Genomic DNA, 14,271 nt, shown 5'->3' with positions numbered 1-14,271 from the left:
TTAGCACCTTAGTTTTCTACCTCTTTCCCCAAGAGAGATTTCTTCCCTTAAAGTCACCCTTTCTACTTCCCCTCTGTCTTACTCTCACGTTTATGTTTCCCAAGCTCTCTTCTTTTCCTATGTATCATGGCTTCTGTTTTTAATTCCAACACTGTACTCTTGTTGCATCTGCTGGGCGTTCTCCAAGAGATGGGCTTAAGGTCTATCTTGCTGTTACTATTTCTTCAAAACAAACAAACAAATAAACAAACAAACCAACAAACCACCTCTTATCCTATTAATTTTCATATTGGATCCTTTCCTAATGAAACAGAGCAGAGGCACTTTTGGGATATTTTCTACATTGTCTCACTTACCATCGGGCTCTGTTAGTGATCCTTATTTTTTAAGTGTTGTATGATAAAGTTCCATTCTATCATTTTATCTAGCACTACAGGCCAGCTTCAGAAAGGCACTTGCTATAGTAAATTTCAATAGTGATTATCAGTATTAAGAAATGAGAAGCCTAATGTCACCTCCTCCCAACCATCTCATTAGCAATGGTGAAACGGTCTCCAGTAGAAGTTAGGCAGTTAAATATTCACAGCTGTGACACAGGCTTGTGTTGAACTTTAAAGAACAATCAGTTGAAGTAATACTTGATAGCAACCTAGTTAGTGTTGCTATCCTAAGTAGTGAAAAGGGATTATCCCTTCCCTGAGGTGAAAGTCAAATTCTGGTTTGTACCATCAAGTTGGTTTTCGATAACAAGAAACAGGATGGGAAATGGCATGAAGGAATTTGAATGACTGACATGTTTCCAGGTAGGACATCTAGCTCCGTCATGGCAGATGCTGAGTTTGTGTCCTGACTACCATTTCTCAGCTAAATAACCAGTATGAGATCTTTTGTTCCTTGGTTTCTCCACCTATAAAGTAATGTGACTAAGGATTCAGCATTGCAGCTATAAAGGCATCTAAATATTGTCTGAGAATTGCCCAGTGCAGGATTTTGTTTCCATGTGTTTTACAAGAATCAGGGGGTGGGGGGAAGCCATGATAATGCTGTTTCTAAAATGTACATGGATACGTATAGTGTCACTATGCTCAGTAATCCTGGGGACTGGGTTTCCTGGAAGCAGGGAGGGAGATTCTCAAATTGCTGCTGATGAGAAAGGCACACGTTATTCTATCTCCATATTGCCTCAACACCCAGATACATGAGGCCAGAGGAAAATCCCTTTTTGTAAACCTGTGACTGATCAGCATTGTGGTCAACTGAGAATTCCTTAGATATCCAAGTTTTAAAGCCTCACCACAAACCAACTGATCCAGAAGCCATAGGAGGGTGGCTTAGGAATCTCCTGATTCTCAGACAGGCTGAAGTCAGAGCATTGTCTGTTTGGTTGCATTTGTCAAGATTCAAGCCTATTTCCTCCTGAGATTATGGATGTGTTAGGAAGGAAATAGGGAAGGCACCTTCCCCGTCGCGATGTATCAGGTACAGAGTCTGATGGATTACAGATAGGCAACCACAATCTGCTTCAATATATGAACACGTTAGGAGAAAAATAGCTCGTAAAAAAATTCTAGTTGAAATCTTTGAATCTACAATGTGTTTGTTTTCCTGTGAAAAAAGAATGGACTGTATGTCAACTCTGTAATAACAGAGTCAGTGGCTAAATTTGTTCAACTCTGACCTTTAAACCCTGACTGCTCAAATGCTTTCTCAGCATCTAATAAGATGATCATGTGGGTTTTTTTCTTTGAGTTTGTTTATATAGTGGATTGCATTGATGGATTTCCATATATTGAACCATCCCTGCATCCCTTGGATGAAGCCTACGTGATCATGGTGAATGATTGTTTTGATGTGTTCTTGGATTCTGTTTGCAAGAATTTTATCAAGTATTTTTGCATCGATATTCATAAGGGAAATTGGTCTGAAGTTCTCTTTCTTTGTTGGGTCTTTGTGTGGTTTAGTTATAAGCGTAATTGTGGCTTCAAAGAACAAATTAGGCAGTGTTCCTTCTGTTTCTATTTTTGTGGAATAGTTTGAAGAATATTGGTATTAGATCTTTTCCCCAATGTAGAGGAATGCCAGGTTGTTGAGGTGGGCATGGGAGGGTGGGAGGGGATTTGGGGGAGGGGTCTTTGGGGAAGGGGGAGTGGGAAAGGGGTTAACATTTGAAATGTAAATAAAGAAAATATCCAATAAAAATCACTAAAAAAATGAAAAATACCAAAAACCCTTGACTGCTGTTTAGCGTCTGATATGTCCCCAATCAAAATCTTGTTGCCAGTCTTCAAAATTCTCATGGAAAAACTATATTTATCATCTTTCTTTCAAGGATTACTTCATTTATTCTAACAACACAGCTAACATTTATTCACCCCAGAAACTCTGAAAAATGCACTAACATATCGAAGCAAAGAGAAAAACAAAACAAAGCACCTCACCTTCCATCACACAGAGATGACCACCATTCTGTTGCATATAATCACTGAGCTTACGTCTAGTATGTTCCCATGACATCTTATGAAATGTGTTTCTTTATGATACCTTTTACCTAGTTTATATGAGGATTTATTTTGATGCTGTTTTATACTGTTTTCAACAGGCTTACTATTGACTGCCTAGTGTCTCTGACAGGAATCTTTGACTTACACTTAGCTTCCTTTAATTTATTGAAAGTGCTATGAAATCCTTTTTATTACCTGCACCACTGTAATTCATGTTCTTTGTCACTCCTATAACCTGCTAAGTCTGGTGAGCTCTGAAATTTTCTATAGCACAGTGCTGAACAGTTTGCTCACACACTTGCCTGCCTTTCTGATGCATTCCAGATAGGCATAGTCCTATAGTACAAGCTCGAGCTTCCTGCCCAGCCTTTACACACTCAGGCTCTGAGTAAAATGGCTTACTGCACTCAAAGAATTTTCATTTACCCTTTAAAAATATCTTTCTTTTATGTTCACCACTGCTGATGATATTATTTAAATATCTAGGTCAATACAAAGCTATTGTACAATTTTAAGACATCATCCATTCTCTACCGCCTTACTCTTTGACCTTATTTCTTCTTAGTTTTCACAAATGTCTCACAGACCTTCTATTGCACTGATCTTACCTTTCAATTGTCTGCCTACCTTGGTGGAATATTACCTTCATAGAAGCTGTAGCCTTTTCTTATATTGTCTTCTGTCATATTTTAAAACCTATGATAGTACTTGGCTTGTAAAAGTTTGAATTTGAGATAGGAAATGATTGGATGTGTAAATGAATATGTGCAATGACGTTCTTACTCTTAACTCAAAATTCTTGTTTTAATGATTTTGCATACAGAGGCTAGTTATCCGGTGTGAATCCAAGTTCCCAGTTAAAAAACGTCATGCTACATGGTGAGAGAGATTGCTATATTGTCAAGAAGTTCGTGTACTAGAGCCTGTGCCTCTAGTTCAGGGCACCCATTATCCTCTTTAGCCTCTGTGGGTGCCAGAACACAGTGGCATACACACACATACAGAAAAATAAGAATAAATCTGAAATAAATGAATGTCACATTTCCCAAAGTTTTTTCTGAACATTTATATTGAAGATAATTTCTCTGATTTTTAAACACCCTCACCTGCATTTTTTACTAATAGCATAATAATTATATATATGATCTTTCACATTGAGAAATATCTAAGCTCCTTAAATTCTGACACCCACTATAGTTTTATATCCTGTAATCCTCTGACATTGTCATGCAGTAGATAGTTTTAAAATAATTAAATTATTAATAAATGTAAATAAAACTGATATTGCCCATAAACAAAAAGGAAATTACACATAGTGATATATGCCATTTGACTGGTTGCTAGGATAGTCAAATTTAATCATAAAGAGAGAGTGAAAAAAGAGTACCTATTATCGGCACATTGGCTTTTGTTTTCCAAGGAAGTAACTACATACGTGCCATCTACATCTTTACAGATCATAAATGCTGCACTTGCTTTGGCATCAAGACCCAAGAGCCAAGTGGTCAAAAACACCATGGAAATGTACAAACGCACCTGGGAGCATTACATCCATGTCCTCACTGAAGCCGTGGATGACATCACCAGCATCGATGACTTCCTGGCTGTATCTGGTAACATTTTTGGTCTTTTCATACATTCACATAATATTGTCAATGTTCTTTTTCTAATTACCTGCATGTGTGTATTCATGTGTACTTGCACATGCTATGGTGTATATGTAGAACATATACACCCTCATCTCGTAACATATGAGTTCTAAGAATCAAATGTAAAACCTTCAGACTTGGTGGGAAGTGCCTCTATGTATTTGCCATCTTATCAGATACTTTATGAAGTAGGTTAAGAATTCCTATAATTGATTTGCACAATAAAAAGGGTCCGTTATATTTGAGTGTCAGGAGGTAGAGTGTGGAAGGCATGAGTGTCATTGGTGGTCCATCTGGTATGATGAGTCTCACTTCTGGCAGGATTTTCAGTTCTCTTCTGTCTTTGTGTCTTTAAAAGTTGTCCCTATACATTGTCAAAGCATAGTTGGAAGAAGGATCTGGAAGAGTTAGGTTTTTTCCCAACATATTTTATCTTCAGTCAGGAAAATACATATACACATGCACGCTTGCAAATGCACAAACACACACAAAAGAGAAAGAGAGACACACACACAGACAAACACACAAACACACACACACACACACACACACACACAGAGAGAGAGAGAGAGAGAGAGAGAGAGAGAGAGAGAGAGAGAGAGTTATGTGGCATTTCACCTCCCAATATGGGTATTCGATATTTCTAATCTAAGGAATCTAATAAACAGTCTAAATATTTGGCGATGTCAGCGGAAGATGTGTTTGAGACTCCATGTGAAGCCCAGAGAAATTTCTCATGCAGGCTAGAATGGGATCCCAACTGAATGCACAAAGACTCATAAAACTTGACTTGGAAACATGATTCGGGTTTTGATTATCTTCTTATCAGAGAAAATAGCTACAACATTTTCATCACTTTTCTTACCTTAACAAAGTAACAACTTATTTAAAGTAAATGATATGTTTCCTTATTTCATTTTCATAAAAGAACAGTTTTAGACTATGTTTCTGTGCCTTTATAATAAAACATGCTTTTTCATGAATATCTAGTTTCAGTTTATTAAGCTTTTCTGATGGAATATAGCCTTCTCTAATTAATTTGTAACTTTCACATGCACATCTGCCTGTCATACTAAGCAGTTATGCCAGAAATACAATGTATTTTAATGATATACCAATGATAAGAATGTATTCTAATTACTTTAAGTAACTTGATTTATTTAATTAAAATTTAAATTTAATTTTAAACTTGAAAATATAGAATATGCATTTGAGAAAAGATTAATAACCCCTAATATGGCTGATGCAACTAATACCTTGATAGATCTTGTCTAATACTTTTGTTATCATAGTTGTATTTTAAATATATATTTTTAAAGATATATCATCTATCTATCTATCTATCTATCTATCTATCTATCTATCTATCATCTATCCTACTCATTATAGAAGAGAATTTGATTGCATAGTCCCTTGCCCTTTCCCTAAACCAATCAACAGAAAGGGGATGAAATTCCCCTGGTTAGTTTTGAATGGCGACATTACTAATAAGTGGCTTAGACCCAGCACATGATGACAACTCTGGTCTGTAGCATTTGTTGATTTTTGTAGCTGAACTGCTCTCGCATGAACAAGTTTTAAGGCACTAATGTGCTATTGCAGTGCTGAGTTGATAAGAAGTGCACTGACGTTCTTATCATCCTCCATACACAGGCTCTAGCAAGTCCCTGGGCTGTGTCTTCCTCATAATTCAACAATTCTGACTAGTCACTTGTCATACAAACAGAGAGTTTTATTAGTAAAAAAGACAAAGAAAGAAGAGGAGGATATAAAGTGGTTAACAGATAACCAAGGTTTCCTCAAAACATGGTGGAATTTCTACAGATGAGTCATGCTGTGGTCTTCATAAGCTTGTGCCCATTGATTTCACCTTGACTCCAATGGTTCTTGTAGCATCACGCTTTTTCACTGTATTTTTCCATATATGGTGAAACCTTCTCTTTTGATATCCCAGATTTGAGATAAGATACAGCTGGTTGCATATAGCATTCTAGCACCAGGCTAGAAGTCAGAGGAGGAAGATCTCAGGCTAAGTGATAGATGGGTCTTTCAGTTGACCAAATTCGATTCACAAAGCTTTAATGTATGCAGTCACTCCCAGTCAGGGTCTGTTTAGGACAGAATTCTCTACATTTGTTGATATGTCCAACAGTAAAAGAACTTCTCTAATGCTTATTTTTAAAGGATATGGGTTTGTGCTGGGCATTGGTGGCACACACATTTAATCCCAGTACTAGGGAGGCAGAGGAAGGCAGATCTCTGAGTTCGTGGCCAGTCTGGTCGACAGAGTAACTTCCAGGACAGCCAGACTGGGATATACAGAGAAGCCTGTCTCAAAAAGGAGATAAATGTTTGTATTCAGAGTCTACTTATCACATAGACCAAATAACAAATAAATCCAGAGACCTGAACTGTGAATCACCAAGCACAAAACAGGCTTCTCGATTTTAAGAGACATGTTTTAAAATCCTCCAGGAATCAGGGTCTATGCTATTTACTCGTCATGGATGAGAGGAGATACATTTGGGAAACTTTTTATTACAAGACTGTCCTGTCATCTAAAATTTCTAACAATAGTTACCCACATAGGGGAAAAAACTCGAGATATAGAAGTTGTGGAAGGATCCTGTGGAGGGATGCTGAGATATTGTGGGCTTTCAAAAGGGGAATCAGGAAGTCAGCTGAGAAGAGTTCAGAGTCTTCTGAAACAGACCCTACTTATGGACTAAACATGGCTGTTCCTTATTGCAAAGTGCATTCTGAAAAATGACATCACATTGGCTTAGGAATGTGAAGATCTCCTTAAATAGGTGCAATTTTACTCATACTTTGTGCTAAAACTTCAGTTCAGTTCTCCATCCCTTGCATGCCCTTGAAGGCTCTAACTATGCATTTACTAAGTAAAGAGTAGGATTTATTTTCTTTTAAAATCCTGTGTCAACATTAATTTTTCAGTGTCTATATCTTGTCCTTTTGTTAAATGCGTTAAGTTCTGGAATTAATGGTTTGAAAAATCTTCATACCATGAAAAGTAACATTTCTCATTAATCATCCCGAGACCCCGTGACCCTGACACAGCAACTCAAAGATAACTTGATACTGTCATCAAAAATGCTCTAAAACTGGCCTTTTTGTTTATAGTATCATTATTGTCATGATCTTTGGCTTCTACAAAGTTGTAATCTAAATTATCTGACAAAGGAAAACTAAAGTAAATAGATTTCCCATGTTCTTTTCATAAGTTAATGCCAAATAACCACCTTTTATATCTAAATCAAAATGTTGAATTGGTTGTATATAAAACACTACTAAATAAGAATGTGGTATTTGTGAGGTAGGCATCGGGGTATGGGGGAAGTTGTGAAGGGGTAACTGGGAAGTATATTATTTGAGATGTAAACAAATGGAATGATTAATAAAAAATAAAATTTACAAAAGCATGTGCATATACATTTATGTTTATATTGTTGTGAAAGAGACACTATGGTCATAACAATTCTTCTAAAGGAAAGCATTTAATTGGGGCTGGCTTATAGTTCAGAGGCTAGAGTCATTGGAAGCAGGGCAGGATGCACGCAGACATGGTGCTGGAGAGGTAGCTGAAAGTTCTAAATTCAGATTGGCAGGCCACGGGAAGTGAGTGCTGCACTGGGCCTGACTGGAGCATCTGAGACTCCTACCCCATTTCCAGTGATGCCAGTCCCTATGAGCTTTTAGGAGACATTTTCTTTGAAATCATATATGTGTGTATGTGTTTGGGGGTGTATTCTTAAACTAAAAAACCTTAAATGGATCATCTGTACCCCAGTTCCCTCTATACAAGATTCAGGAAACATTGCCAAAGCCAAAGGATGGGCAGAAAGATAGTACCTGCACAAGGTAACTCACAGAGGGTCTGACAGCATCCACAAGACCTGTGTAACATCAAGCCAGACAGAAGTCCCAGAATTTGTTTGAGGGCCATATATTTATAACTCTAGGTAAGAAGCTATTGGCAGTTGATAGCTACTTGGGGGGAAGGAGGATAGATAGATAGATAGATAGATAGATAGATAGATAGATAGATAGATAGATAGATAGATAGATATGGAGAGACAGAGACAGACAGATAAACAGAAACAGAGATAAGAAGCTATTGGCAGTTGATAGCTACTGAGAGAGAGGGAGAGAGGGGGAGAGAGAGGGAGAGAGAGAGAGAGAGAGAGAGAGAGAGAGAGAGAGAGAGAGATGAGGGGAGATCCTTAAGGTATGTCTCCCCAAGTAGGAAAATAACACTTTTTTGATGGCCACACACCCAAGACTATTTCGGCCATGTAAATTAGACTTGATGGGTTTTTAAACTTGAAGAAGGACACGAAGTTGCAAGGGTAATTAAGGGATTGTGATAAAGAAGAATTGGGAGTGGAAAGTGAATATGATCAAATGTGTTATATATAGTACTCGCCTATGTATATATGAGCAAAACAAAATAAAAATAAATGTTGATAAAAGTAAGTTGAGATTTACTGTGTATAAGGCAATCTTCTATGGAATAAAAGAGGACATGAAACCACAAAACTATTATTCTAGGAAACTCGCAATCTAATGTACAGATCTTCTCTCAAAAGTGTCACAGTCATTGAAACAAAAGCCTGTATAATCGATGCTGCTATTGTGTCAAGGTATTGGGGGAACTATTTAATGAAGCTGCTTAAGTGAATTGCTAAAGTGAATCTTGAAAGGTGGAAAGCACACCAATAAAGAGAACCCATGAAAGAACCTATTTGGATTGAGGGACATGAGTCAGATTATTTAAGAGATGCAAGGAATATATCTGTATATTTAGAGTCTCGTGCTTTTTATTTTTTCTTTTACTTTATATTTTTCTTTCTATCTATTCCTTCTTAATCTTTCCACATACCACTCCTTGCTCTCTTTCAAATCCATGCCCTCTTTTTTCATTAATTGTTTTATATATGAATATATAATATATAATTATGTATATGTATATATATATGTATGTTCCAGATGCTCAATCAATAGCATGTTAATTATATACATGTTTTCAGGGTTGACCATTTGGTATTGAATAACCAATTGGTATCCTCTTCTTTGGGGAAGAGTATTTTTTCCAATTTCAGGATTCCCATAGTTCTTTGTATAGGATTGAGGTCTCATGGACTTTCTCTCATCTCCCTTGGCGTGTTTATTGTTACTGTCTGGGTTTAGTTCATGTTCTTGAAATTTTATGGGTACACGTCTGGTTTGACTTGGGAATGTATTCTCACAGAAAACTCTCTGATTTTCTGTATGTAAGAATCTTTCTTCCAAGTCTTCTTAAAATTTCCCTGAGATTTATGTATAGAAGCTGTTTGTAGATGTATCACTGGGCCTTGGCTTCATAACTCTGCAGTGTGTTTGGTTGTGGTTTATGGTAATGGTCTCTGTCTGATGAGAAAAGAGGTTTCCTTGATGAGGTGTGAAGACTCATTTACCTGTGTATAGAATTTAGTTTAGGGATTTTGCTGGTTCACTGAACAGGTAATTGTAGGAGGGACTCTTCCAAGATCCATAACTTGATTAGTTTGTGTAGTCAGCTAGTTGGCTAGCACCAGGAAGAATTCTCTCTTGTTCAATGGGTTTTAGACCAACTAGAGAAGGATTGGTCACAGCTAAGATATTTGTACCATGACTGCATCCTTAAGGTTGCAATTTCATGTTGGTCTTGTTATATTTCATGGGCATCATAACTAAGTGGGTCTTTTGGTTGTTTTCCTCCTCTAATTTCTCAGGGCAAAATTTTAAAGCCAGAATAGCCTCAAGCAATGCATTCAATATCCTAAAAGACCATAATATCCAGTATAGAATAATATATCCAATGAAACTATCCACTATAGTTGAACTACAAAGGAAAACTGTCCATAATGTAAACAGCTTAAGTATTTTATCTGATTAGCCAAGCCCAAAGCAATATATTGGGCTGAAGAGAGATCATGGCCATGAGATCTTTAAACTTTTGAAATAAAATAAACTGCTAACTAAATTTTTAAAATAATAGCATTTTATACTACATCAATTTTAGAGTACCAAGTCTAGAAGCCAAAGAAACTCTTGTGGAAAAATAGTGATGTCCTGCTAAACAGGGTTCTTAGGAATTCAAGAGAAACAAACCAATATAGCACATAATATCAAACATCTCATATATAATAATTGTTATACCTTGCTTTTTTTCTACTAATATGTCCAAAAAGAAACTAAAGAACATGACTGACATTTATATTTGTAATCAGAAGTTGAGGGTCATCTTGTTGAAGGAACCCTGACGCAGGTTCAATTATCCTGATATCTTAGTGCTTTGTTTTGTTTTGTTTTGCTTTGCTTTTTTCTGATTAGAGAAAAAACACGGAACTCTTAGACTGAAAAGCATTTAGCTGGGCCTGGCTAATAGCTTCAGTGGTTTAGACCATTATCATAATCATCATGGCAAGAAGCATGACAACACAGAGGTAGTCATGGTGCTGGGAAAGGAAGGGAGGTCTACACCTTGATCTACAGGCAGCAGCAGGAGATTGCCACACTAGGCCTAACTTTGGCATATGAGACCCCAGAGCCTGCCTCTACAACAATACACTTCTTCCCACAGGGCTACACCTCCCAATAATGATACTCTATATGTGTCATGAATTACAACACATGAATCTGTTTGGGTCATCATTATCAAAACCACCGTACCAGGGATCTATATACCAAGAATAGAAACTTTCCTTTTTCAGAGTCCAGAGATAATGCACAGCAATCTTCTATGCTACTCACTAAAATCAAGGAACAGCGTTGTCATGGTTATTTTATCCCCCTTCCTGATCTCTGAGCTAATATTTTCATGTGATCATATATCCCTCTTCAAACTTTATACTCTCTTCAGATTTTTGCACAGATTTACATAAATCATTGCATAAGGGAGGGGAGAAAGCATGTATTTAAGAATGATAGACTAGGCTCTCCAAATGTCATCTATTATTCCTTTATTGGTAATTATGTTTTGAATTACTGCCTGTAGTTACATGACTGAAAAGTACCTCAGCATGTGAACTAGAGTTTCTCACACAATTCCACGCACTGAGAGTCAAGTTCTCTCAAGATGCTCTTGCAGGAGCGAACAATACAGATATGACAAGATTGTAGTTAGGGTTTTATCCACCTATCTGTAGACAGCTACAATTGGAAGTCCTTTCTTGCCTTTGTCAAAATCAATTTGATGAACATTTTTCCTGTCACTTTAAGGTAGAGTGGGAACAGTCATCAACAGTTCTTAAGTGCACTAAGGATTCGATTTTAGACTTGTGTAACAACATGACAGATCATTCCTCAGTTCTTTGGATGCACACGCTTTCTTCTTACAAAATCTATGCATGCTGAACCATACTCTTTTTTCTTTTTTGTAAAATATTTTCTTGAAGATGTCTCACCAACTATGCATTTCTTACTAACAATATGATGTGCAACAACCAGTTGTATTACCAAAGGATTCAACCAAACCAATTAAAAATCCATTTTTAACTTCCATTTTTATTTAGGAGTGACTAGATATTGTCTCAAATTTAGGGGCAATTTTTCTGTCATGAAGCATATATACTTTAATCAGTGGGATTTACATGATGTAATACTTTATATAGGGAATCCTGAATGACAATTAGATTAGAAGGCAAGACTTTTCTTGCCATAAAAAATTGCTCAAGTCAACCAGGTCCAGGGCATTTTACCTAGTCATTTGAGTTCCAACTGAAGTGATGGTGGCAGTAGTATAGTCTTTACCTCTTTATCTACTTTTTAATTTTTATTTATTTATTTTTTGCAAACATCCTTCCAGGAGCAAGAATGGGGAATCCCTCCCATTTCTCATGAGAGTGCATAAGAAAGATCTGAAATACACAAAGTTCTGGGTCTGGGCTTGTGAGATAACATTCTATATAGATTTTTGGGACTTGGAGAGATTTATGGGAATTTTTAATTGAGTTTTATTAATTTGTACATTCATTTGCATATTTATATACCAGAAGGCAACTTACAATTTTCAAGTGTTGGTTCTGTCTTCCTACCATGTATGCCAGGGATAAAACTCAGGTTGTCAGGCTTGGCACTAGGTACCTTTACCTGATGAGCCAGCTTGGCACCCTAGTTCATGGCAAACTTTAACCAGTTAAATCTTTGCTTACAGACTAACTCATGAGTTTATCATGCTATGAAAAGTCTACAGTGTAAAAGCTAAAAATTCTATTTTCCCCCAAGAATTCTGGTTGTAGAAGCAGAATGGTGGTTTCTGGGGTCCTAGAGGATGGAGAGAGTATGGAAATGTTGGATAAAGGATATAGATTCTCAGTTGTATAGGAAGACTCAAGAACTCTTATAGAATGGTGATGACTAAGTTATTAGCAATGCTTTTCATGATTTTAAATTGCTAATAGAGTAGATTCTAGGTGCTGTCACCACAAAAAAAATGTAAGGTGTAATACATATTTTAGCTTGAGTTCATTATTCCACAGCATGTATAAATTTCAACTCAATATATGTTATACCAGAGATATTTTCAAACATTATGTGGAAAGTTAAAAAAACAAAATAATTGTCTTCTTACAGATAGCATAGCATTCCTACCAATTTCCACCACTACATTGTTTTATAAGTCTGACAGCAAGGTAGTAGATTTAGTCTTTGACTGGGATAAGGAATATAGAAAAATTCAAGTGGAAAGGAGTTAAGTATATTTCATGCATATGATATTTTGGAAATAAGATCTTTTTTCATTTTTTAAATGGCCTTCATCAACATGCTAATAACTATGTCATCTCTTCACTTAATATTTATTAACAGATATTTGATAAGGTCCTATAAGGCCTTGGTCTGTTTCAAGTTCCTAGAGATAAGAGTCAATAGAACAGAGAGAAGTCTCTCTGTACTATTAGATCTTACATTAAGATGAGTGAGTTGAAATTGCCTTGAATAGTACCCAGGACATAGACTTGCAGGTCTTTGTTAAAATGATATCTAGGTAATAACTGGGCAACCTTTCCTTTATTATTTGCCTTTGAGATGAAATTTAGAAAGCTCTTTTCATAGTGGTACGGGTTAATGACTGACAGTATACTTTTGTATTTCTTTCATTTGATACATTCTCTCTTACACTTTCTCATTTTCCCCTCCTGTTCCCTATCATGTGGAATTACAAACATACCCTGATAGAAAATTTGGCTTTGACAAAGAGAATCATCCGGTCTCTTGCTCTGGAAAGAACCACCTCATTGCTACACTCCAGAAAACCAAACTAACTGAAGGGTTATCTTGGGAGTCATGTCAGATGTCAAAAATAAAAAAAAATCCTGATGATGAATATTATTAGACAAGATGAACTAAAAAGAACTCTGCCACATTGTTTCTGGAAAGGAAACTTTTATAGTCTCTGTCGTCAGCAAATCTAACCTTTTTATATATGGGAGATGTTGTCCCAAATCATCCTTGAGGTAGAGTGGGGAAAATTATGCTCATATTCAGAAGTGTTTGCATACATATGAACATCAAGGTCCTCCCCACCTCCTGCCTGTCGACCTCCTCGCATCGAGAGTGGAGCGAGTCAGCAGCAGCAGATTTACTTGCTAAGACAAACGGCCATGAGCTTAAACAAGGACGTATTTTCTAAAGCACTCATCAGTGCACAAGCATTAGAGCAGGGTAGAATCCATGCTTTAAGCATACAGCAAACCAAACACAGAAGAGTTGCTGTGCCCTGGTAGAGATATTGTCAAATGACACTGACGAAGAGTTACATGAGCCTTCATTTGTGCAATGATGAATTTTAGCCTTAATTCACCATTACCGTCTTGCCCTATTCTCTCCATAAAACCCTCTAACTTGTCTCTCTCCCAAGTCCAATTCCTCTTTTTACATTTATTATTATTATTATTATTATTATTATTATTATTATTATTATTATTATTAGCCCCAAGGCCAATTAAAAGTTATGCAAGTATGCAAGCAGGAGTCATATTCTCTTTTGATCACAAACTCAGTTCATGGGGTGACTTTAAAGTGATTCTTTTTGTCCTCAATAAATGTGTGTTCTCTCTCTGGGATATTTAGATGGAGAGACC

General features: G+C 36.6%; 1 protein-coding gene across 1 annotated transcript in view; it reads left to right on the top strand.

Moving 5' to 3' along the window:
* The window catches only part of Ctnna3 (catenin alpha 3), a 1,495,245-nt gene that overhangs the window by 989,087 nt on the left and 491,887 nt on the right, over positions 1-14,271 (top strand). The window contains exon 11 of the mRNA XM_032888434.1: positions 3,958-4,114. Within this exon, the coding sequence (XP_032744325.1) occupies positions 3,958-4,114 (157 nt within the window). The remainder of the gene's footprint in view (positions 1-3,957; positions 4,115-14,271) is intronic.

Source organism: Rattus rattus, chromosome 18 (genome assembly GCF_011064425.1).
Source record: "Rattus rattus isolate New Zealand chromosome 18, Rrattus_CSIRO_v1, whole genome shotgun sequence".
Lineage (NCBI taxonomy): Eukaryota > Metazoa > Chordata > Mammalia > Rodentia > Muridae > Rattus > Rattus rattus.
This window is presented reverse-complemented; position numbering and strand designations above follow the sequence as displayed.